Source organism: Zosterops lateralis (assembly GCF_965231275.1).
Source record: "Zosterops lateralis genome assembly, chromosome: 36".
In the NCBI taxonomy this organism is placed as follows: Eukaryota; Metazoa; Chordata; class Aves; order Passeriformes; family Zosteropidae; genus Zosterops; species Zosterops lateralis.
The window spans coordinates 1,863,624-1,886,994 of NC_139796.1; the positions used below are offsets into that span (position 1 = coordinate 1,863,624).

The following is a 23,371-nucleotide window of genomic DNA, read 5'->3' on the forward strand; positions in this document are numbered from 1 at the left end:
GTGCCCACATCACCTGGCTCTGGGGACAACAGGGACATTGGGGACATTGTCACCTCCTGCCCCTGTGTCACCTGGCCCTGGGGACATTGGGGACATCGAGGACATTGGGGACACTGGGGACAACAAGGTGACACCGGTACCACAGCACGGGGCTGGGGACAAGGGAGTGACACCGGGGGACACCGGGGACAGGGAGGTGGCACCAGCCCAGGGAGGTGACACTGAGGACAGAGGTGCCACCAGCCCAGGGAGGTGACAATGGGGACAGGGAGGTGACACCAGGGACAAGGTGACACCAGCCCTGGGAAGTGACACTGGGGACAGGGAAGTGGCACCAACCCTGGAAGATGCCACCAGCTCTGGAGGGTGACAATGGGGACCGGGAGGTGACACCCAGGGCAGGGAGGTGACAATGAAGACACAGAGGTGCCACCAGCTCTGGAGGGTGACAATGGGGCCAGGAAGGTGACACAGGGGACAATGAGGTGCCACCAGCCTTGGGAGGTGACAATGGGGACAATGAGGTGCCACCAGCCCTGGGAGGTGACAATGAGGACACAGAGGTGCCACCAGCTCTGGAGGGTGACAATGGGGCCAGGAAGGTGACACAGGGGACAATGAGGTGCCACCAGCCTTGGGAGGTGACAATGAGGACACAGAGGTGCCACCAGCCCCATGGGGACCTCCAGGGCCATTTGTCCCCTCCCTTCCCTCCCCCACCCCAAATTCCATCCAAACTCCTCCAATCGCTGCTTTTCACCCCAAAATTCCCCAAAATCCCCTGAAATCCCCCCAAAATCCCCCCAAACCCCCCGGGGTGCGCGGGAGCCTCCGGAAAAATCAGGAGAAATAAAAAGTCGGAAAATAAAAAGTGTAAAATCCGCCCCAAACCGGGGCTGGGGAGGCAAAGGAGGCAAAGCAGGAGAAGGAAATGGGTGGAAAAAAGGGAAATTGGGTAAATCTGTACCTGGATGAGGCGATCGGCCAGGGCCGCGCTCTCCTGGGGAGGGACAGCGACAGTGACAGCGACAGTGACAGTGACAGTGACAGAGGCACCCGCCACCCCCCAGTGCCCCAAATTCCCCAAATTCCCCAAATTTCCAAGGGTTGGAGAGGTTTGTGCACGGAGAGAGAGGGGTTAAACAAAATAAGGGGGTTTTGACACAAAAATTAGGGTTTTTTGTCTGAAAATGGGGAGATTTTGGTCCAAAATGAAGGGATTTTGGTCCAAAATGGACCAGTTTTACCTCAAAAAGGGGCAATTTTGTCTCTAAATGGAGCAATTTTACCTCAAAATGGGGTTTTGGCCAAAGAAGGAAAGATTTTGGCCCAAAATTAGGGGATTTTGCCCAAAATGGACCGATTTTACCTTAAAAAGGGGCAATTTTAGCCCAAAAAGGGGCAATTTTGTCCCTAAATGGGGCAGTTTTACCTCAAAATGGGATTTTGTCGAAAGAAGGGGAGATTTTGTCCCAAAATGGGACAATTTTACCTCAAAAAGGAAGATTTTTCCCCCCAAATGGGTTTTACCTCAGGTTCTGCAGGATGTTTTTGTGGGGTTTGGGATCCCCTGGTGGTTTTTGGGGTTCCCTGTGGTAGTTTTGGGGTCCCCCAGGTGGTTTGGGGCGTTTTTTTGGTCCCCCTGGGGTGTTTTCGGGGTCCCTTCTGGGTTCCATGGGGTATTTTGGGGTGTTTTGAAGTTACCTGTGGTGTTTTTGGGGTCCCCTTGGGTGTTTGGGGTGGGGTTTTTTTGTTGTTCCATGCAGTGTTTAGGGTTTCTTGGGGCTTTTTGGGTTTTTTTTCTGGTTCCATGCAGTGTTTTGGGGTAATTTTGGGTTTTTTTTGGTTTTTTTTTTTTGTTCCATGCAGTGTTTTGGGGTAATTTTGGGTTTTTTTGGTTTTTTTTTTGGTTCCATGCAGTGTTTTGGGGTAATTTTGGGTTTTTTTGGTTTTTTTTTTTGGTTCCATGCAGTGTTTTGGGGTAATTTTGGTTTTTTTTTGTTTTTTTTTGTTCCATGCAGTGTTTTGGGGTGTTTCTTGGGGGGGTTCCATGCAGTCCTTTGGGGTTTTACAGGTGGTGTTTTGGGGCTTCTTGGGTGTTTTGGGGTTCCATGTAGCATTTTGGGGTTTTTTTTTTGGGTTGTACACAGTGTTTTGGGGATTTGGGGGTGGTTTTGGTTGCTTTTTTTTATTTGTTCCATGCAGTGTTTTGTGTTTTTTAGTGGTTTTTTTTAATGGTTTTTTTTTGGGGGGGGGTTCCATGCAGTGTTTTGGAGTGTTTTTGGTTGGATTTTTAGGGGTTTTTTTTGGGCTCCATGCAGTGTTATGGGTTTTTTGGAGTGTTTTGGGGGTTTTTGGGGGTGTTTTTAGGGGTATTTTGGGTTCCATGCTGTGGTTTGGGGTGTTTTTGGTTGGGTTTTTAGGGGTTTTTTGGGCTCCATGCGGTGCTTTGGAGGTATTTTGGGGTGTTTTTTGTGGTATTTTGGTTTCCATGGAGTGATGGGGTGTTTTGGTGTGTTTTCAGGGGTATTTTGGGTTCCAGGCAGTGTTTTGGGGTGTTTGGGGTGTGTTTGGGGTGGTTTGGGGTGTGTTTGGGGTCCTCACCTTCTCCAGGGTCTCGATGCGCTGCTTCAGCAGCCGGTTCTCGGAACGGAGACGCTGAGGGGACACAGAGAGGGGACAGGGGACACAGAGAGGGGACAGGGGACACAGGGGACACAGAGAGGGGACAGAGGGGACAGGGGACACAGAGGGGACAGAGGGGACAGGGGACACAGGGGACACAGGGGACACAGAGGGGACAGAGGGGACAGGGGACACAGGGGACACAGGGGACACAGAGGGGACAGAGGGGACAGGGGACACAGGGGACACAGGGGACACAGAGGGGACAGAGGGGACAGAGAGGGGACACAGAGAGGACAGTGAGGGGACAGAGAGGGGACAGAGGGGACAGAGAGGAGACAGGGGGACAGAGGGGACAGAGAGGGGACAGAGAGGGGACAGAGGGGACAGAGGGGACAGAGAGGGGACAGAGAGGGGACAGAGGGGACAGAGAGGAGACAGAGAGGGGACAGAGGGGGACAGGGGGACAGAGAGGGGACAGAGGGGGACAGGGGGACAGAGAGGGGACAGAGAGGGGACAGAGAGGAGACAGAGAGGAGACAGAGAGGGGAGAGAGGGGACAGAGAGGGGACAGAGAGGGGACAGAGAGGGGACAGAGAGGGGACAGGGGGACAGAGAGGGGACAGAGGGGACAGAGAGGGGACACAGGGGACACAGGGGACACAGGGGACAGAGAGGGGATACAGAGGGGACAATGAGGGGACACAGAGGGGACAGAAAGGGGACACAGAGGGGACACAGAGGGGACAATGAGGGGACACAGAGGGGACAGAAAGGGGACACAGAGGGGACACAGAGGGGACAATGAGGGGACAATGAGGGGACACAGAGGGGACACAGAGGGGACAAAAGAGGGGTTAGCCCGGGAAAGGGGACGGGATGTCCCCAAGTGCCTCTGACCCTGGGGATGGCCTGGGGACAGCTGGGGACAGCCAGGGTGGCTTTGGTGACTCTAGGGTGGCTCAAATGACACTGGGATAACCCAAGGTGACCCTGGGGTGACCCCAAGTGGCTCCGGAGTGGCTTTGGTGACCCTGGGGTGGCTCAGGATGAACCCGTGGTGACCCAAAGTGTCCACAGGCCAGCCTGGGTGTCCCCAGGAGTCCCCAGGTGTCCCCAGTGTCCCCAGGCCAGCCCAGGTGTCCCAGGTGTCCCCAGTGTCCCCAGGCCAGCCCAGGTGTCCCAGGTGTCCCCAGGTGTCCCCAGTGTTCCCAGGTGTCCCCAGGTGTCCCCAGGTGTCCCCAGTGTCCCCAGGCCAGCCCAGGTGTCCCAGGTGTCCCCAGGTGTCCCAGGTGTCCCAGGTGTCCCCAGGTATCCCCAGGTGTCTCACCTTGATCTCGATCTGCTCCTCCATCTCTTTGCTCTTGAGGGCGGCGTATTCCTTCTCCAGCCTGAGGGGACAGGACAGGCATGGGGACACTGAGGGGACAGGGGACAGGGACAGGGATGGGGACAGGACAGCCATGGGGACATGGGTGGGACAGGGGACAGGGACAGGGATGGGGACAGGGATGGGGACAGGACAGCCATGGGGACATGGATGGGACAGGGGACAGGGACATGGATGGGACAGGGACAGGGGACAGGGACAGCCATGGAGACATGGACAGTGCTGCAGACCATGCTGGGGACAGGGACAGGGATGGGGACAGCAACAGGGACACAGGGACAATGAATGACAATGACAGGGCTGAGGACAGTGACAGTGACAGGCTGGGGACAGTGACAAGGGCAGGGTTGGGGACAGTGACCATGACAGGGCTGGGGACAGTGACAATGACAACGACAGGATTGGGGACAGTGACAGTGACAGGGCTGGGGACAGTGACAATGACAGTGACAGGCTGGGGACAGTGACAAGGGCAGGGCTGGGGACAGTGACCATGACAATGACAGGGTTGGGGACAGTGACAGTGACAGGGCTGGGGACAGTGACAATGACAGAAGAAGGTGACAGTGCCAGTGCCAGGGGTGTCCCTGACCTCTTCATCCTGCGGGGGTTGTATTTGACCCTGGGGACAGTGGCAGTGACAGGGGACAGTGACAGTGACAGGGGATGGTGACAATGACAGTGACAATGACAGGGGTGTGTGTCCCTGACCTCTTCATCCTGCGAGGGTTATATTTGACCTGACAGGGGACAGTGACAGTGCCAGGGCTGGGGACAGTGACAGTGACAGGGTGGTGACAATGACAGGGGACAGTGACAGGGCAGTGACAATGACAATGACAGTGACAGTGCCAGGGCTGGGGACAGTGACAGTGACAGGGTGGTGACAGTGACAATGACAGGAGACAGTGACAGGGCAGTGACAACGACAATGACAGTGACAGAGGACAATGACAATGACAGAGGAAGGTGACAATGACAGTGACAAGGCTGTCCCTGACCTCTTCATTTTCCAGGGGTTGTATTTGACCTGGCAGGCGCGCAGGATCAGCCTGACAGGGGACAGTGACAGTGACAGGGGACAGTGACAGGGTGGTGACAATGACAGGGGACAGTGACAATGACAATGACAATGACAGTGACAGAGGTGTGTGTCCCTGACCTCTTCATTTTCCGGGGGTTGTATTTGACCTGGCAGGCGCGCAGGATCAGCCTGACAGGGGACAGGGACAATGACAGTGACAATGACAGAGGAAGGTGACAATGACAGGGGACAGTGTCCCTGACCTCTTCATTTTCCGGGGGTTGTATTTGACCTGGCAGGCGCGCAGGATCAGTTTGTCGGGGCACGAGTCGAACTGGTGTGGGATCACCTTCTGGAAATACTGCACCAACACACAGCGGGGGAGTCAGCACAAATCCCAGAGAATTCACACCAAATCCAGGAGAATTCAACCCAAATCCCGGAGAATTCAACCCAAATCCGGGAGAATTCAACCCAAATCTAGGAGAATTCACACCAAAGTGGGGAAAACTCACCTCAAATTGGGGGAAATACAACCTAAATCGGGGAAATCCACCTCAAATTGGGAAAATTCATCCCACATCAGGAAAAATTCACACCAAATAGGGAAAATTCACCTCAAATTGGGAAAATTTACCTCAAATTAGGAATATTTACCTCAAATTGGGGGAAATACACTCCAAATCAGGGAAAATTCACCAAAAATTGGGAAAATGCACCACAAATTGGAAAATTCATCCCAAATCAGGGAGAATTCACCTCAAATTGGGGAACTTTACCTCAAACTGGGGGAAATGCACCCCAAATTGGGGAAAACTGGGAAAATATGGCATAAAATGAGGAAAACCCCACCCAGAACAAGGGAAAACTGACCCCAAATGGGGGAAAGCAGCACAGAGTGGGGGAAAACTCATCCCATTGATCAAATCACCCCAAAAGTCATCCTAAAATCCATTCATTGACTAAATCCACCCCAAACCCATCTTAAACCCCATCCCATTGACCAAACCCATCTCAACCCCCTTCCCATTGAAAAAATGCAACCCCAAACCCAGCCTCGCTGATCAAACCCACCCCAAAACCATCCCACTGGCCAAACCCACCCAAACCCACCCCAAAACCATCCCACTGGCCAAACCCACCCAAATCCACCCCAAAACCATCCCACTGGCCAAACCCACCCAAACCCACCCCAAAACCATCCCACTGGCCAAACCCACCCAAAACCACATCCCAGAACTCATCCCATTGGCCTAAACCCATCCTAAAACCCATCCCATTGACCAAATCCACCCCAAACCCATCCCCAAACCCATCCCATTGACCAAACCCACCCCAAACCCATCCCAAAACCCATCCCACTGACCAAACCCACCCAAATCCACCCCAAAACCATCCCATTGACCAAATCCACCCCAAACCCACCGCAGACTCCATCCCACTGACCAAACCCACCCCAAACTCCATCTCATTGACCAATGCTACCCCAACTCCATCCCAAAATCCATCCCACTGACCAAACCCACCCCAAACTCCATCTCATTGATCAAATCCACCCCAAACCCACCCCAAAACCACCCCATTGACCAAACCCACCCAAAACTACATCCCAAAATCCATCCCATTGACCAAACCCACCCCAAACCCATATCAAACCCCATCCCATTGACCAAACCCATCCCAAAGCCCGTCCCATTGATCAAACCCATCCTAAAACCCACCCCAAACCCATCCCACTGACCAAGGTTACCCCAAATCCATCCCAAAATCCACCCCAGTGACCAAACCCACCGCAGACTCCATCTCATTGATCAAACCCACCCCAAAACCAATCCCATTGACCAAACCCACCCCAAACCTACCCCAAATCCATCCCATTGACCAAACCTACCCCACACCCATCCTACTGACCAATGCTACCTCAACTCCATCCCAAAATCCATCCCATTGACCAAACCGACCCAAACCTACCCCAAATCCATCCCATTGACCAAACCTACCCCACACCCATCCTACTGACCAATGCTACCTCAACTCCATCCCAAAATCCATCCCATTGACCAAACCCACCCCAAACCTACCCCAAATCCATCCCATTGACCAAACCTACCCCACACCCATCCTACTGACCAATGCTACCTCAACTCCATCCCAAAATCCATCCCATTGACCAAACCGACCCAAATCCACCCCATTGACCAAATCCACCCCAAACCTGCCCCAACCTCACCCCACTGACCAAACCCACCCAAACCACATCCCAGAACTCATCCCATTGGCCAAACCCATCCCAAAACCATCCCACTGACCCAATCCACCCCAAACTCCATCTCATTGACCAAACTCTCCCCAAAATCCATCCCAAAATCCATCCTGTTGACCAAACCCACCCAAGTCCACCCCAAACCCCCCCAAGGCCACCCCACAGGCCGTGGCCGTGCCCTCGGGTACCTGTGACATGCCCTCCATGTCCAGCTGGACCAGCTCGGCCTGGTTGAACTGCAGCAGGGCCATCCCCACCCGGAACACGATCTCCAGACCCTGCCGGTGGCCACACCGTCACCGGGGACACCACGGGGACACCACGGGGACACCAAGGCCACCACAGGGACAGCATGGACACCACAGGGACACCGCGGGGCCACCACCGTCACCACGGCCACCGTGGGGACACCATGGGGCCACCACGGTCACCACGGGGACACCAAGGGGACACCACCGTCACCACGGCCACCACGGGGACACCATGGGGCCACCATGGTCACCACGGGTCACCACTGTCACCACGGGGACACCAAGGGGACACCGCAGGGACCACCACGGGGACACCACGGGGACACCAAGGGGACACCACCGTCACCACGGGGACACCAAGGGGACACCACAGGGCCACCATGGGGACACCATGGCCACCATGGGTCACCACAGCCACCATGGGGATACCATGGGGACACCGCAGGGACACCATGGCCACCATGGCCCCCACTGTCACCGCGGGCACCACGGGGACACCGCGGGGACACCACAGCCACTACGGGGACACCATGGCCACCTTGGCCACCATGGCCCCCACCGTCACTGCTGGGACACCACGGGGACACCGCGGCCACCATGGCCCCCACGGGGACACCACAGGTCACCACAGCCACCACAGGGTCACCATGGCCACCACGGGGACACCACAGGTCACCACAGCCACCACAGGGTCACCATGGCCACCACGGGGACACCACAGGTCACCACAGCCACCACAGGGTCACCATGGCCACCACGGGGACACCACAGGTCACCACAGCCACCACAGGGCCACCATGGCCACCACGGGGACACCACAGGGCCACCCTGGGGCCACCATGGTGACACCACAGCTACCACACAGTCACCACGGCCATCCCAGATAACCATGGGTCACCATGGGGCCACCATGGCCATCCCAGGGCCACCTCGGGTCATCCCAGGGCCACCACGGCCACCCCCAGGGCCACCTTGGGTCATCCCAGGGTCACTCTGGACACACCTGGGGCCACCTCGGGTCATCCAATGGTCACCTGGGCCATTCCCAGGGCTGCTCCTGAGGGATTTGGATCCACCCCAAAATCGGAGGGATTTGGTTCCACCTCAAACTCGGTTTTGCTTCGCGGCCAAAACCCATTTTTGAGGACTTTGATCCAGCTCAAAACCCATTTTTGAGGGATTTGGTCAAACCCAAACTCTTTTTTGAGGGATTTGATCCACCCCAAATTCTTTTTTGAGGGATTTGGTCAAAGTCAAACTCATTTTTGAGGGATTTGGTTCCCAACCCGAATTCTGAGGAGTTTGATCCACCTCAAACCCGTTTTTGAGGGATTTGGTCCCACCTAAATCCATTTTTGAGGGATTTTGACTTCCCCCAAGCCCCAGATTTTGGGGTGAGATTTTTGATTTCTGGGTGAGATTTTGGATTTCAGGGTCAGATTTGGGATTTCGGGGTCAGATTTTAGGGTGAGGGATCAGATTTGGGATTTTGGGGTCAGATTTGGGATTTGGGATTGGTATTTCAGGGTCAGATTTGGGATTTCAGGGTTGGATTTCAGGGTCAGATTTCAGGATGAGGAATCAGATTTCGGGGCCATATTTCGGGGTCAGATTTGGGATTTCAGGGTCAGATTTTAGGGTCAGATTTCGGGGTGAGGGATCAGATTTGGGGGCGGTATTTTGGGATCAGATTTCAGATTTTGGGGTCAGATTTTGGATCAGATTTGGGATTTCAGGGTCAGATTTCGGGGTCAGATTTCAGGATGAGGAATCAGATTTCGGGGCCGTATTTTGGGGTCAGATTTGAGATTTCAGGGTCAGATTTGGGATTTTGGGGTCAGATTTGGGATTTTGGGGTCAGATTGCGGGGTCAGATTTCAGGATGAGGAATCAGATTTCGGGGCCATATTTCGGGGTCAGATTTGGGATTTCAGGGTTGGATTTCAGGGTCAGATTTCAGGATGAGGAATCAGATTTCGGGGCCATATTTCGGGGTCAGATTTGGGATTTCGGGGTCAGATTTGGGATTTTGGGGTCAGATTTCGGGGTGAGGGATCAGATTTGGGATTTCGGGGTGAGATTTGGGATTTCAGGGCCGTATTTTGGGGTCAGATTTGGGATTTTGGGGTCAGATTTGGGATTTCAGGTTGGTATTTCGGGGTGAGGGATCAGATTTGGGATTTCAGGGTCAGATTTAGGATTTCGGGGCCGTATTTCGGGGTCAGATTTGGGATCTGGGGTCAGATTTCAGGGTGAGATCTGGGGTTCCGGGTCAGATCTGGGGTACCTCGTACATGAAGATGTCGAAGACGCGCGTGGCCACGGGCAGGGGGAAGGTGGTGAGGAACAGGGTGAGGAACCAGGACGAGGCGTACATGGAGGTCAGGAAACTCTGCGAGCGGAAATGCACGTTCAGCTCCGGGAGCTGCTCCTGCAGGGGAGAAAAACGGGGAGAAAAATGGGAATTCGGGGAGAAAAATGGGAATTCGGGATGGGTTTGGGGAGAAAAATGGGAATTTGAGGATAAAAACCAGAATTCGGAATGGGTTTGGGGATAAAAATGGGATTTTGGGGAGAAAAACAGGAATTTGGGGATGGATTTGGGGATAAAAATGGGAATTTGGGGATAAAAATGGGAATTTGGAGTCGGACAAAAATGGGAATTCGGGGTCAAATTCAGGAACAAAAATGGGAATTCGGAGTCAAATTCAGGAACAAAAATGGGAATTTGGGGTCAAATTCAGGAACAAAAATGGGAATTTGGGGTCAAATTTGGAGATAAAAATGGGAATTTGGAGTCAGACAAAAACAGGAATTTGAGGTCGGATTCGGGGATAAAACCAGGAATTCGGGGTCAGATTCAGGGATAAAAAACGGGAATTTGGGTTCAGACAAAAATGGGAATTTGGGGATAAAAATGAGAATTTGGGGTCAGGACATGGGGACAAAAATGGGAATTCAGGGTCTGCCCCATCCACATCTCTACCCCATCCCCAACCCTGTCCCTGTTCCCTCCCCTGTCCCCGTCTCAAGCCTCATCCTGTCCCCCAGTGTCCCCTGTCTGTCCCCAGTGTCCCCAGGTGTCCCCAGGTGTCCCCAGGTGCCCAGGTGTCCCCTGGCTGTCCCAGGCTGTCCCCTGTCTGTCCCCAGTGTCCCCAGTCCCCCAGGTGTCCCCTGTGTGTCCCCTGTGTGTCCCCAGGTGTCCCCAGGTGTCCCCAGTGTCCCAGATGTCCCCAGTGTCCCCAGGTGTCCCAGGTGTCCCCACCTGCAGCAGGAACTCGAACTGGTAGATGCAGAGGCCGAGCTGGGCCATGCTGGGTTTGAAGAGCTCCCGCAGGCGATACTCCTGCATCAGCCGCACGAACACGCTGAACGCCTCCTCCTCGGGCATCTGAGGGGACAGGATCCCAAAAAACATCACAAAACATGTCCCAAATTAATGTCAGAGCCTTGGGAATTGCCACCAAACACTGAACGCCTCCTCCTCGGGCATCTGAGGGGACAGGATCCCAAAAAACATCACAAAACATGTCCCAAATTAATGTCAGAGCCTTGGGAATTGCCACCAAACACTGAACGCCTCCTCCTCGGGCATCTGGGGGGACAGGATCCCAAAAAACATCACAAAACATCCCAAATTAATGTCAGAGCCTTGGGAATTCCCACCAAACGCTGAACGCCTCCTCCTCGGGCATCTGCTCCAGGAACGGGGCAAAAAACACCCCAAATTCACATCAGGAACCCAGAATTCCCACCAAACGCTGAACGCCTTCTCCTCGGGCATCTGAGGGGTGGGACAGGACAGGATCCCCAAAAAACATCCAGAATTCCCATCAGAAACCTGGGAATTCATATCAGAATCCTGGAATTCCCAAGAGAATCCTGGAATTCCAATCAGAGCCTTGGGAATTCCCACCAAACGCTGAACGCCTCCTCCTCCGGCATCTGAGGGGTGGGGACAGCCCAGAAATCCCCAAAAAACCCTGGAATTCCCCTCAGAACACCAGGAATTCCCTTAAAAATCATGGAATTCCCATCAGAATTGTGTAATTCCCATCAAAACCCCCATAATTCCCACCAAACACTGAACGCCTCCTCCTCTGGCATCTGCAGGGTGGGGAAAGCCCAGAATTCCCAAAAAAACCCAGAATTCCCATCAGAAACCCGGGAATTCCCAAAAAATCCTTGGGAATTCCCACAGAACTGATGGAATTCCCACCGAACCCTCATAATTCCCATAAAACCCCTAGAATTCCCAGAAAACCCTGGAATTCCCTCAACACCCCTGGAATTCCCACAAAACTCCAGAAATTCCCAGAAAAAAACCTGTAATTCCCAAAAAAAACCCCCTGAAATTCCCCCAAAATACTTGGAATTCCCACAAATACCTGTGGTATTTCCATCTAATGGTCAGAATTCCCAGAAAACCCCCAAAATTCACACCAAACCTTTGGAATCCCCCAAAAAACCCTGGAAATCCCACAAAAAACCCCACCCAGAATTCCCAGAAAACCCTCAGAATTCCCAGAAAACCCCTGGAATTCCCACCTGCATCAGCAGCAGTCCCACGATGAAGGCGCTGCCCTGGCAATACCCGACCTCCCGATCCACCAGGGAATAGGCCTGGAAAAATGGGAAAAAATTCCCAAAAATCCTCAAAAATCCCTGGATTTGGGGTCACAACCATTCCTGGAAAAATGGGGAAAATCCCAAAAAAATCCCTGGATTTGGGGTCACAACCATTCCTGGAAAAATGGGGAAATTCCCCAAAAATCCCTGGATTTGGGGTCACAACCATTCCTGGAAAAATGGGGAAATTCCCCAAAAATCCCTGGATTTGGGGTCACAACCATTCCTGGAAAAATGGGAAAAAATCCCCCCAAAAATCCCTGGATTTGGGGTCACAACCATTCCTGGAAAAATGGGGAAAATCCCTGGATTTGGGGTCACAATCCCTGCTCTGGACATTCCTTGGGAGGGAATCACTGACCAGAGAAATTTGGATTATTTTGGGATCCCAGGACTGGGATGAGGCTGAAAAGTTGGATTTATATCCCAAAAAAGGTCAAGTTTTGGGTGAGAAATCCCAAATTAATGGGGGAAAATGAGGTTGAGAAGGAGGGAATTTGGGGAGGAAAAGGTGAAAATTGGTGGTTCCAGGAGTTTGGGATGGGACCCAAATCCCCCAAAAATGAGTTTGGGGTGGGACCAAATCCCTCAAAATTCAGGATGGAACCAAATCCATAAAAATTTGGGATGGAAACCAAATTCCTCAAAATTTTGAATGGAAACAAATCCGTCAAAATTTGGAGTAGGACCAAATCCCTCAAAAATGAGGGATGCAACCAAAACCAAGCTTGGGGTGTCCCCAGCCTGTCCTGAGGCCTCTCCATCCCCACCCCACCCCATGGAGGTCCCCAGTGTCACCTGCATGACATTGAGCACCTCCTGTCCCTGTCCCTGTCCCTGTCCCACCCCAGGCAGTGTCCCCAGATCTGTCACCTTCATGACATCACAGGGCATCTCCTCTTCCTGTCCCACCCTGGATTTGTGCCCCAGGTGTCCCCATGTCCCCAAATTGGTGTCACCTTCATGACATTGAGGAGCACCTCGTGTCCCCATCCCACCCAAGATCCCTGTCCCAGTGTCCCCTGTCTGTCACCTTTATGATGTTGAAGAGCACCTCCTGTCCCTGTCCCACCTCAGATCTGTCTCCAAGTCAGTGTGACCTTCATGATGTTGAAGAGTACCTCTTGTCCCTGTCCCACCCCACCCCGTCCCCATGTCCCCAGATTGTCACCTTCATGACACTGAGGAGCACCTTCTGGCCCTGGCCCTGTCCCCCCCTTCCAGGCAGTGTCCCCAGTGTCACCTTCATGATGTTGAAGAGCACCTCCTGTCCCTGTCCCTGTCCCCATCCCTGTCCCACCCCATATCCCTGTCCCAAGTGTCCCCTGTCACCTTCATGACATTGAAGAGCACCTCCTGTCCCTGTCCCAGATCCCAGATCCCTGTCCCCCCTTGGCAGTGCCCCCATTGTCCCCAGATCAGTGTCACCTTCATGACGCTGAAGAGCACGTCCTGTCCCCTGTCCCTGTCCCCCTGTCCTGGGTTGTAGTGTAGGATGTATTTATTCTATCACCATCTTCCTCAACTGTTAAACCAAGTGGGGCAGCGTTCTAGTGTTCCCAGGCCCCTCCTTTGGGCTCTTCTGCTCATGGCCCATCAATGCCTTGCCCAGGACTCACAGGGAACTCCCTCCAGGAGCTCTCTCTGTTTAATGGGCCATCAAGGAGCCACTGCACGACTCCTCATCCCATTGGGAGATGCTCCCAATGCCCAGGGGGAGGAGCCAAGCATTCCCACCTGGAGAGAATCTGGGATTTGGGACAGGACAAGCAGCCCTGAGCCACTGGATTCCCAGAGGAGCAGAGCTCCCAGACCTTTCTGTGGGATCACTGCTTCAGGAAGAGCCCCTCACCTGGACTGCTCCCCCCACCCTGCTCAGGGTGTGTTCTGACTCTGCCAGTGCTCCTTTGTGTTATTGCATTGATTTTATTTTATTTTTACCTTTTTACCTTTCTTCTTATTAAATTGTATTTCTGACTTGGAGTCTCTCACTCATTTTGCTTTCAAACCACGACACCCCCCCCCAGGCAGTGTCCCCAGTGTCACCTTCATGACATTGAAGAGCACCTCCTGTCCCTGTCCCCATCCCTGTCCCCATCCCACCCCAGATCGCTGTCTCAGTGCCACCCCTGTGTCCCCAGTGTCACCTTCATGACGTTGAAGAGCACCTCCTGTCCCTGTCCCCATCCCTGTCCCCCCAGGCAGTGTCCCCATGTCCCCAGAGTCACCTTCATGACGTTGAAGAGCACCTCCTGGCCCTGTCCCCCCCAGGCAGGGTCCCCAGATCAGTGTCACCTTCATGACGTTGAAGAGCACCCCCTGTCCCTGTCCCTGTCCCACCCCATATCCCTGTCCCCCCCAGGCAGTGTCCCCAGTGTCCCCGTGTCCCCAGAGTGTCCCCAGTGTCACCTTCATGACGTTGAAGAGCACCTCCTGGCCCAGGCTGTCCTGGCCCTTGAAGAAGTCGTGCTCGGGGTAGGTCCTGGCGATGTCGCGGCGGATGAGGCGCTCGCAGGGCGAGGACATCCTGAGCAGCTCCGAGTACTGCGCCTTCAGCGGGAGCTCGGCCGCGCTGCACAGCAGCTGCCACACGATGGCCCGGAAATGGTGCGGGATCCCCTTACGGATCAGCTCCTGGGACAGGGACAGCCCTGTGAGACCCCAAACCTGACCCTAAACCTGTAAACATAACCCTAAACCTGCCCCAGGGCACAGCAGCTCCACACGATGGCCCGGAAATGGTGCGGGATCCCCTTACGGATCAGCTCCTGGGGATGGAAACCCTAAATGTGACCCTAAACCTGCCCCAGGGCACAGCAGCTCCACACGATGGCCCGGAAATGGTGCGGGATCCCCTTACGGATCAGCTCCTGGGGATGGAAACCCTAAATGTGACCCTAAACCTGCCCCAGGGCACAGCAGCTCCACACGATGGCCCGGAAATGGTGCGGGATCCCCTTACGGATCAGCTCCTGGGGACAGTGGGGACATGGAGACAATGGGGACAGTGGGGACAGTGGGGATAATAGGGGGACGATGGGGACAATAGGGACACTGTGACCCCAAACACGGTCAGAACACGGGATGGCCAAAACAGGACCCAGGCCATGTCCTCCTGTGGGACAAACCCACCCCAAAACGTGTCCGGCTGAGCAAACCGGCCCCAAAACCAGACAAATTGGATAAATCCATTCCAGAACACAAAAAACTAGACAAACCCATCCCAAAACACGACAAACTGGAGAAATCCATCCCAAAACTCATCCCAGTGGACAAATCCACCCCAAAACACAACAAACTGGAGAAATCCATTCCCAAAACTCATCCCAGTGGACAAATCCATCCCAAAACAGAACAGAGGAGAAAAATCCATCCCACGACACAACAAATTGGACAAAAACCCATCCCCAAAACCACAACAAATTGGACAAGTCCATCCCCAAACCTGCCCCACTGCGAAAATCCATCTCAAAAAACGACCTTTTGGGACAAACCCATCCTAAAACTCATCCTGTTGGACAAACCCACCGCAAAACACAACAAATTGGACAAATCCACCCCAAAACTCCTCCCACTGGACAAATCCATCCCAAAACACAACAAATTGGAGAAATCCATTCCAAGACACGACAAACTGGACAAAAATCCACCCCAAACCACAACAAACTCGACAAACCCATCACAAGACACAACAAACTGGAGAAATCCATCCCAAACCATGAGAAACTGGAGAAATCCATCCCAAAACACAATGATTTGGAGAAATCCATCCCAAAACACAACAAATAAGACAAATCCATTCCAAAACTCATCCCATTGAATAAATCCACCTCAAAACACAACAAATCAGAGAAATCCATCTCAAAACACAAGAAATTACACAACTCCACCCCAAAACTCATCCCACTGAACAAATGCATTCCAAAACACAACAAGTTGGATAAACCCATCCCAAAACACGACAAATCCGTCCCAAAACTCATCCTGTTGGATAATCCCACCCCAAACCACAATAAATTGGACAGATTCATCCCAAAACCCAAAGAATTGGACAAATCCACCCCAAAAACACAACAAATTGGACAAACCCATCCCAAGACAAAACAAACTGGACAAATTCTTCCCAAACCATGACAGACTGGAGAAATCCATCCCAAACCATGAGAAACTGGACAAATCCACCCCAAAACTCATCCTGTTGAACAAATCCACCCCAAAGCCCGACAAATCAGAGAAATCCATCCCAAAACACAACAAACTACACAACCCCACCCCAAAACTCATCCCACTGGACAAATCCATCCCAAACCATGACAAATTGGAGAAATCCATCCCAAAACTCATCCTGTTGGACAAATCCACCCTAAAACACAACGAATTGTACAAATCCACCCCACAACTCCTTCCACTAGACAAATCCGTCCCAAACCATGAGAAATGACACAAATCCATCCCAAACCACGACAAACTGGATAAACCCGTCCCAAACCATGAGAAATGACACAAATCCATCCCACGACACGCCCAACCGGAGAGCGTGACCCCAAACCCCGGTGAAGGGGCGTCACACCTTGAGCAGCTTCTCCTTCTTCCTCCTCCAGTCGTCCCACTCGTTGACGATGCGGCCCCAGAGGATCCAGGTGTCCTCCTCCAGGTGGCTGAGGTTGGAGGAGGCCGAGGAGCTGGACACCAGCGAGGAGCCGCTGTTGCGCCGCGAGCCGTTCACCGACCGCATCGACTTGGAGTCGGCCTCCAGCAGCCTGGGGACATTGAGGGGAAAACATCGCCAGGGACGGGGGAGTGACCCCAAAACTACCCAAAATGTGTCCAGGGGAGGGGGAGTGACCCCAGAATGTGCCCAGGGACGGGGGAGTGACCCCAGACTGACCCAAAATGTGCCCAGGGGACAGGGGAGTGACCCCAAAATGTGTCCAGGGGAGGAGGGAGTGACCCCAAAATGTGCCCAGGGACGGGGGAGTGACCCCAAAACTACCCAAAATGTGCCCAGGGACGGGGGACTGACCCCAAACTGACCCAAAATGTGTCCAGGAGAGGGGGGACTGACCCCAAACTGACCCAAAACCTGCCCAGGGGAGGGGGAGTGACCCCAGAATGACTCCAGAATGTGCTCAAAGGAGGAAGGATTGACCCCAAACAAACCTGGAGACAATGACCCCAACCGACCCTGAACTGACCCAGAATGTGCCCAAAGGAGGAGAGATTGACTTCAAAATGTGCCCAGGGGAGGAGGAAGTAACCCCCAAAATGTGGGATTGACCCAAAATTAACCCAGAGAGAGTGACCCAAACTGACCCCAGACTGACCCAAAATGTTCCCAGAGGAGGGGGGAGTGACCCAAAATTAACCCAGAGAGAGTGACCCCAAACTGAGCCCAAACTGAGCCAAAACGTGCCCAGGGGAGGAGGGACTGACCTAAAACTGACCTGGAGAAAGTGACCCAAAACTGACCCCAAACTGACCCAAAATGTGCCCAAAGGAGGAGGGAGTGACCTCAAAATGTCCACAAAGAATGAGGGACTGACCCCAAATAAACCCGGACAGAGCGACCCCAAACTGACCCCAAACTGACCCAGAGAGAGTGACCCAAACTGACCCAGAGAGAGTGACCAAAAAATGACCCAAAAGTGACCCAAAACTGACCCAGAGAGAAGTTGAGACTGACCCCAAACTGACTTGGAGAGAGTGACCCAAAACTGACCCAAAAAGTGCCCAAACAAGGTGGGAGTGACCCAAAATTAACCTGGAGAGAGTGACCCAAACTGAGCCCAAATGTCCCCAGGGGAGGGGGGAGTGACCCAAAATGACCCCAAACTGACCCAGAGAGTGACCCAAAACTGACCCAGAACTGACCCAAAATGTGCCCACAGGAGGGGGAGTGACCCCAAAATGTGCCCAGGGGAGGGGGAGTGACCCCAAAATGTGCCCAGGGGAGGGGGGAGTGACCCCAAAATGTGCCCAAAGGAGGGGGAGTGACCCCAAAATGTGCCCACAGGGGGGGGAGTGACCCCAAAATGTGCCCAGGGGAGGGGGAGTGACCCCAAAATGTGCCCAGGGGAGGGGGAGTGACCCCAAAATGTGCCCAGGGGAGCGGGGAGTGACCCCAAAATGTGCCCAGGGGAGGGGGGGAGTGACCCCAAAATGTGCCCAGGGGAGGAGGGAGTGACCCCAAAATGTGCCCACAGGAGGGGGAGTGACCCCAAAATGTGCCCAAGGGAGGAGGGATTGTCCCAAAACGCCCCCAAAGGGGAAGGGATTGCCCCAAAATTGCCCATAATTGACCCAAAACTGCCTTTGATTGCCCCAAAACTGCCCTTTAATTGCCCCAAAATTGCCTTTAATTGCCCCAAAACTGCCCAAAATTACCTTTAATTGCCCCAAATTGACCAAAATTGCCCCAAAATTAAATTTAATTGCCCCAAAACTGCCTTTAATTGCCCCAAAATTACCTTTAATTGCCCCAAAATTGTCCATAATTGCCCCAAAACTGCCTTTAATTGCCCTGAAATTGCCTTTAATTGCCCTGAAATTACCTTTAATTGCCCCAAAATTGCCTTTAATTGCCCCAAAACTGCCTTTAATTGCCCCAAAATGCCTCAAAGCTCAAATGTTCCCAAAGGTGGAGGAACTGACACAAAATGGACCCAAAAGAGGAGAAATGGACCCAAAATGATCCTAAATGAGGTGAGATTGCCACAAAACCCCCATAAATTACAGAAAATGGAAATATTTCCCCCAAAATTGACCCAAAATGGAGATATTCCCACCAAAATGGAAATATTCCCACCCAAAATGGAAATATTCCCACCAAAAATGAAGATATTCCTCCAAAAATGGAGATAGTCCCCCAAAACCACTCCAAAAATGGAAATATTTCCCCAAAATGACCCTAAAAATGGAGATATTCCCCCCCAAAAATGGAGATATTCCCTCCAAAATGGAGATATTCCTCCCAAACCACCCCAAAAATGGAAATATTCCTCCCAAAATGACCCCAGAAATGGAGATATTGTCCCAAAAATGGAGATATTCCCCTGAATCCACACCAAATTAATTTAAATTCAAATTCCTACCCAAAAAAACTGGTGGAAACCACCAGAAATTATTTATTTCCTCACTGGTTCTGCTCCTCCAGCTTGGCCAGAACAGCCCCAAAAATGGAGATATTCCCCCTAAAATGACTCAAAAATGGAGATATTCCTCCCAAACCACCCCAAGTTGATTTTAATTTGAATTTTTCCCAAATTAAGTGTGGAAAACACCAAAATGGAGCCATTTCCTCACCGGTTCTGCTCCTCCAGCTTGACCAAAATAGCCCCAAAAATGGAGATATTCCCCCAAAATAGAGATATTCCCTCCAGAAATGGAGATATTCCCTCAAAAAGTGGAGATATTCCCCCAAAAAGTGGAGATATTCCCCCCAAAAATGGAGATATTCCCCCAAAAAAGTGGAGATATTCCCCCCAAAAATGGAGATATTCCCTCCAAACCACTCCAAGTTGATTTTAGTTTGAATTTTTTCCCCAATAAAGTGTGAAAACCACCAGAAATTATTTATTTCCTCACCGGTTCTGCTCTTCCAGCTTGGCCAAAACAGCCCCAGAAATGGAGAAATTCCCCCAAACCCACACAAAATCAATTTTAATTTGAATTTTTCCCCCAATGAAGTGTGGAAAACACCAAAATGGAATGATCTCCTCACCGGTTCTGCTCCTCCAGCTTGGTCAAAACAGCCTCAAAAATGGAGAAATTCCCCCAAACCCACAGAAAATTAATTTGAATTTGAATTTTTCCCCCAGTGAAGTGTGGAAAGCACCAAAATGGAATAATCTCCTCACCGGTTCTGCTCCTCCAGCTTGGCCAAAACAGCCCCAAAAATGGAGATATTCCCCCAAAAAGACCCCAAAAATAGAGATATTCCTCCAAAAATGGAGATTCTCCTCCCAAACCACCCAAGTTGATTTTAATTCATTTTTTTCCCCAAATAAAGGGTGGAAACCACAAGAAATGAGTAATTTCCTCACCGGTTCTGCTCCTCCAGCTTGGCCAGCAGCTGGAGCTCATCAGGGCTTGGGTATTCCTCCCAATCCACCCCAAAATTGGAAATATTTTCCCCAAAATGACCCTAAAAATGGAGATATTCTCTCCAAAAATGGAGATTTTCCTCCCCAAAAATGGAGATATTCCCCCGAACCCACAGAAAATTCATTTAAATTCAATTTTTTCCCAAAATAAAGTGTGGAAAGCACAAGGAATGAGTAATCTCCTGACCGGTTCTGCTCCTCGAGCTTGGCCAGCAGCTGCAGCTCGTCGGGGCTGAGGTTGTCGCAGTCGGAGGTCGGGGAGCCCCCGGGCCCCGCGGGGCCCTCCAGGGACGAGGAGTCGGGGCTGGCGCCCGGGGAGGCCATGCCGGGCTCACCTGCCCACGGAACACACACATCGCAGAGCAAAATCACACATTGCACAGCGAAATACCACAGTTCACCACTAAACACTGACTTCCTGCCCCAAAATCCCACATTTCGGCACCAAATTCCCGCATTTTGGGAACAAAATCCCACATTTCGGGACCAAATCCTGAGTTTCTCCCCAAAATCCCAAATCTCGGGACCAAAATCTGACATTTCGGCACAAAATCCTGAGGTTTTGCCCCAAAATCCCACATTTCGGCCCCCAAATCCCACATTTCACCTCAAAAATCCTACTTTTAATTCCACATTTCAGCACAAAATCCCACATTTCTGCCCCAAAATTCTGCATTTCAGCACAAAATCCTGCGCTTCAGCACCAAATCCTGAGTTTCTGCCCCAAAATCCCAAATTTCGGGACCAAAATCCCACATTTTGGCACCAAAATCTGAAATTTCAGCACAAAATCCTGCATTTCTGCCCCAAAATCCCACATTTAATCCCACATTTGAGTACAAAGTCCCACATTTCGGCACCAAAATACTGAGGTTTTGCCCCAAAATCCCACATTTTGGCCCCCAAATCCCACATTTCAGGTCAAAATCCTGACTTTCTGCCCCAAAATCCTGCACTTTGGGAACAAAATCCCACATTTCAGGACCAAAATCCCACATTTAATCCCACATTTCAGCCCCAAATCCCACATTTCAGCACAAAATCCTGGGCTTCAGCACCAAATCCTGAGTTTCTGCCCCAAAATCCTGCACTTCAGGACCAAAATCCCACATTTAGGGACCAAAATGCCACATTTCAGTACAAAATCCCACATTTCTGTCCCAAAATCCCACATTTCAGCAAAAAAATCCCACATTTCAGCACTAAATCCTCAGTTTCTGCCCCAAAATCCCACATTTCAGCACAAAATCCTAGGCTTCAGCAGAAAATCCTGAGTTTCTGCCCCAAAATCCCACATTTCAGGACCAAAATCCCACATTTTGGCACAAAAATCCCACATTTCAAACTAAATTCCCACATTTCAGCACCAATTCCTGCATTTAATCCCACATTTCAGCTCCAAAATGCCGTATTGTGGCACCAAAACCCCACATTTCAGCCCCAAATCCTGGCCTTCAGCCCTCAAATCCTACATTTAATCCCACAATTCAGCCCCCACATCCCGCACTTTGGCACAAAAAATTCACATTTCAGCCCCAAAAATCCTGTGTTTTAGCCCAAAATCCTGTCCCAGTACAAAATCCTGTGCTTCAGCACCAAAATCCCACATTTCACCCCAAAATCTTGTGCTTCAGCCCAAAATCCCGTGTTTCCACCCCAAGATCCTGCATTTCATCCCCAAAATCCTGATTCAGCCCCCAAATCCCACATTTCAGCACAAAATCTTGTGTTTCAGCCCAAAACCCCACATTTAATTCCACATTTCAGCCCCAAAATCCTGTGCTTCAACCCAAAATCCTGTTTCCATTCCAAAATTCTGTGTTTCCAGCCCAAAATCCCACATTCCACCCCAAAATCCCACATTCCACCCCAAAATCCCACATTTCAGCCCCATTTCTCCACCATTTCCTCCTTTCTCTCTTTTTTCTGCCTTTTCTACTTTTTATTCCTCATTCTCCTCCCTTTTTCACCTTTTCCCCCTTTTCTTCCTCCCTTTTCCAACTATTTTTCCCTCCCCACCTTTTTCTGCCTTTCCCACCTTTATCCCTTTTTTCCTTCTCCCTTTTCCTGATTTTTCCACCTTTTTTCCCCCTTTTCCCCCTTAATTTTCACATTTTCTTCCCTTTTTTTCTTCCCCCTTCCACTTTTTCCCCCATTTCCCCCTAATTTTCACCTCTTCCCCCTTTTTTTCCGCCTTTTCCACCTTTTCCCCCTTTTTTCCCACCTCCCCCTTTTTTGTTGCCATTTCTGAATCCACTTTGTGCCTTTTTTCCCCAATTTTTTCCCAATTTTTAGATTTTCCCCTGTTTTTCCTCCCTCCCCGAAGCTCCCTAAACTCAGCAAAGTGATTTTTGCACTTTCTACGGAGCCCAAACCACCAAAACTCCCCCAATTTGCCCCAAAATCCCGGTTAAAATATGAAAAAAAGCCAGAAAAAAAGCCAAAAATTATTAATTCGACCCCAAATATTCCCGTGGTTAAAAAAAAAAAAGGAAAAAATAATTATAAAAATGGGGGGAAATCCCAGATTTTGCTGACACTGAGGAAAAACTGGGGGGGATTTTCGATCCCTTGAATCAAAAATGACCAAAAATGCGAAGAAAAAATCAAATTTAGCAGCAAAACGGAGCCCCCGCAATTAAAATTGGGATTTTTCTGGGAAAACTCCTCAAAACGCCAGAGGGGGAGGGGAAATCTGGGGTTTTTCTGGTGTGGAATTGGGTGAAAAAAGCCCCAAAATTGGGATTTTTCACCGAATTTTGGGTTCCCCCTCCCATCCAGGCTGGGAAAATGGGAAAATCCCGGCGGGAGGAGGAATTTTGGGGGAAAAGGTGGGAATTGGGGAAGGGTTGATTGACAGCTCCGGGAAAAGCCAAAATCCCGCGATTTCAGCCCAAAGGGGAGGGGGAAAAACCCAAATCCCTCCCCAAAATTGGGGGGACAAGGAGGGGAAAATCCCCCCAAAATAACGATTTAAGGATGGGTTTGGTTTTTAATCCTTTTGTTTTTAACCAAAATCTGGGGATTTGAAGGGAAAAGGGAGCCCTGAGAGCACCAACATGGGGGAAAAACCCAAATTCCCCAATT

At 51.5% G+C, this 23,371-nt stretch overlaps 1 protein-coding gene across 1 annotated transcript in view; it reads right to left on the minus strand.

Annotated features, from left to right (window-relative positions):
• The window catches only part of EVI5L (ecotropic viral integration site 5 like), a gene marked incomplete at its 5' end in the record, with an annotated part of 29,566 nt that extends 8,958 nt beyond the window's left edge, over nucleotides 1-20,608 (minus strand). Inside the window, 11 exons of the mRNA XM_083881970.1 lie at nucleotides 968-1,000; nucleotides 2,605-2,658; nucleotides 3,956-4,016; nucleotides 5,303-5,400; nucleotides 7,491-7,580; nucleotides 9,841-9,984; nucleotides 10,819-10,944; nucleotides 12,102-12,176; nucleotides 14,592-14,816; nucleotides 16,753-16,942; nucleotides 20,472-20,608. Coding sequence (XP_083738096.1) covers nucleotides 968-1,000; nucleotides 2,605-2,658; nucleotides 3,956-4,016; nucleotides 5,303-5,400; nucleotides 7,491-7,580; nucleotides 9,841-9,984; nucleotides 10,819-10,944; nucleotides 12,102-12,176; nucleotides 14,592-14,816; nucleotides 16,753-16,942; nucleotides 20,472-20,608 — 1,233 coding nt within the window. The remainder of the gene's footprint in view (nucleotides 1-967; nucleotides 1,001-2,604; nucleotides 2,659-3,955; nucleotides 4,017-5,302; nucleotides 5,401-7,490; nucleotides 7,581-9,840; nucleotides 9,985-10,818; nucleotides 10,945-12,101; nucleotides 12,177-14,591; nucleotides 14,817-16,752; nucleotides 16,943-20,471) is intronic.
• Between the last annotated feature and the right edge of the window lie 2,763 nt (nucleotides 20,609-23,371).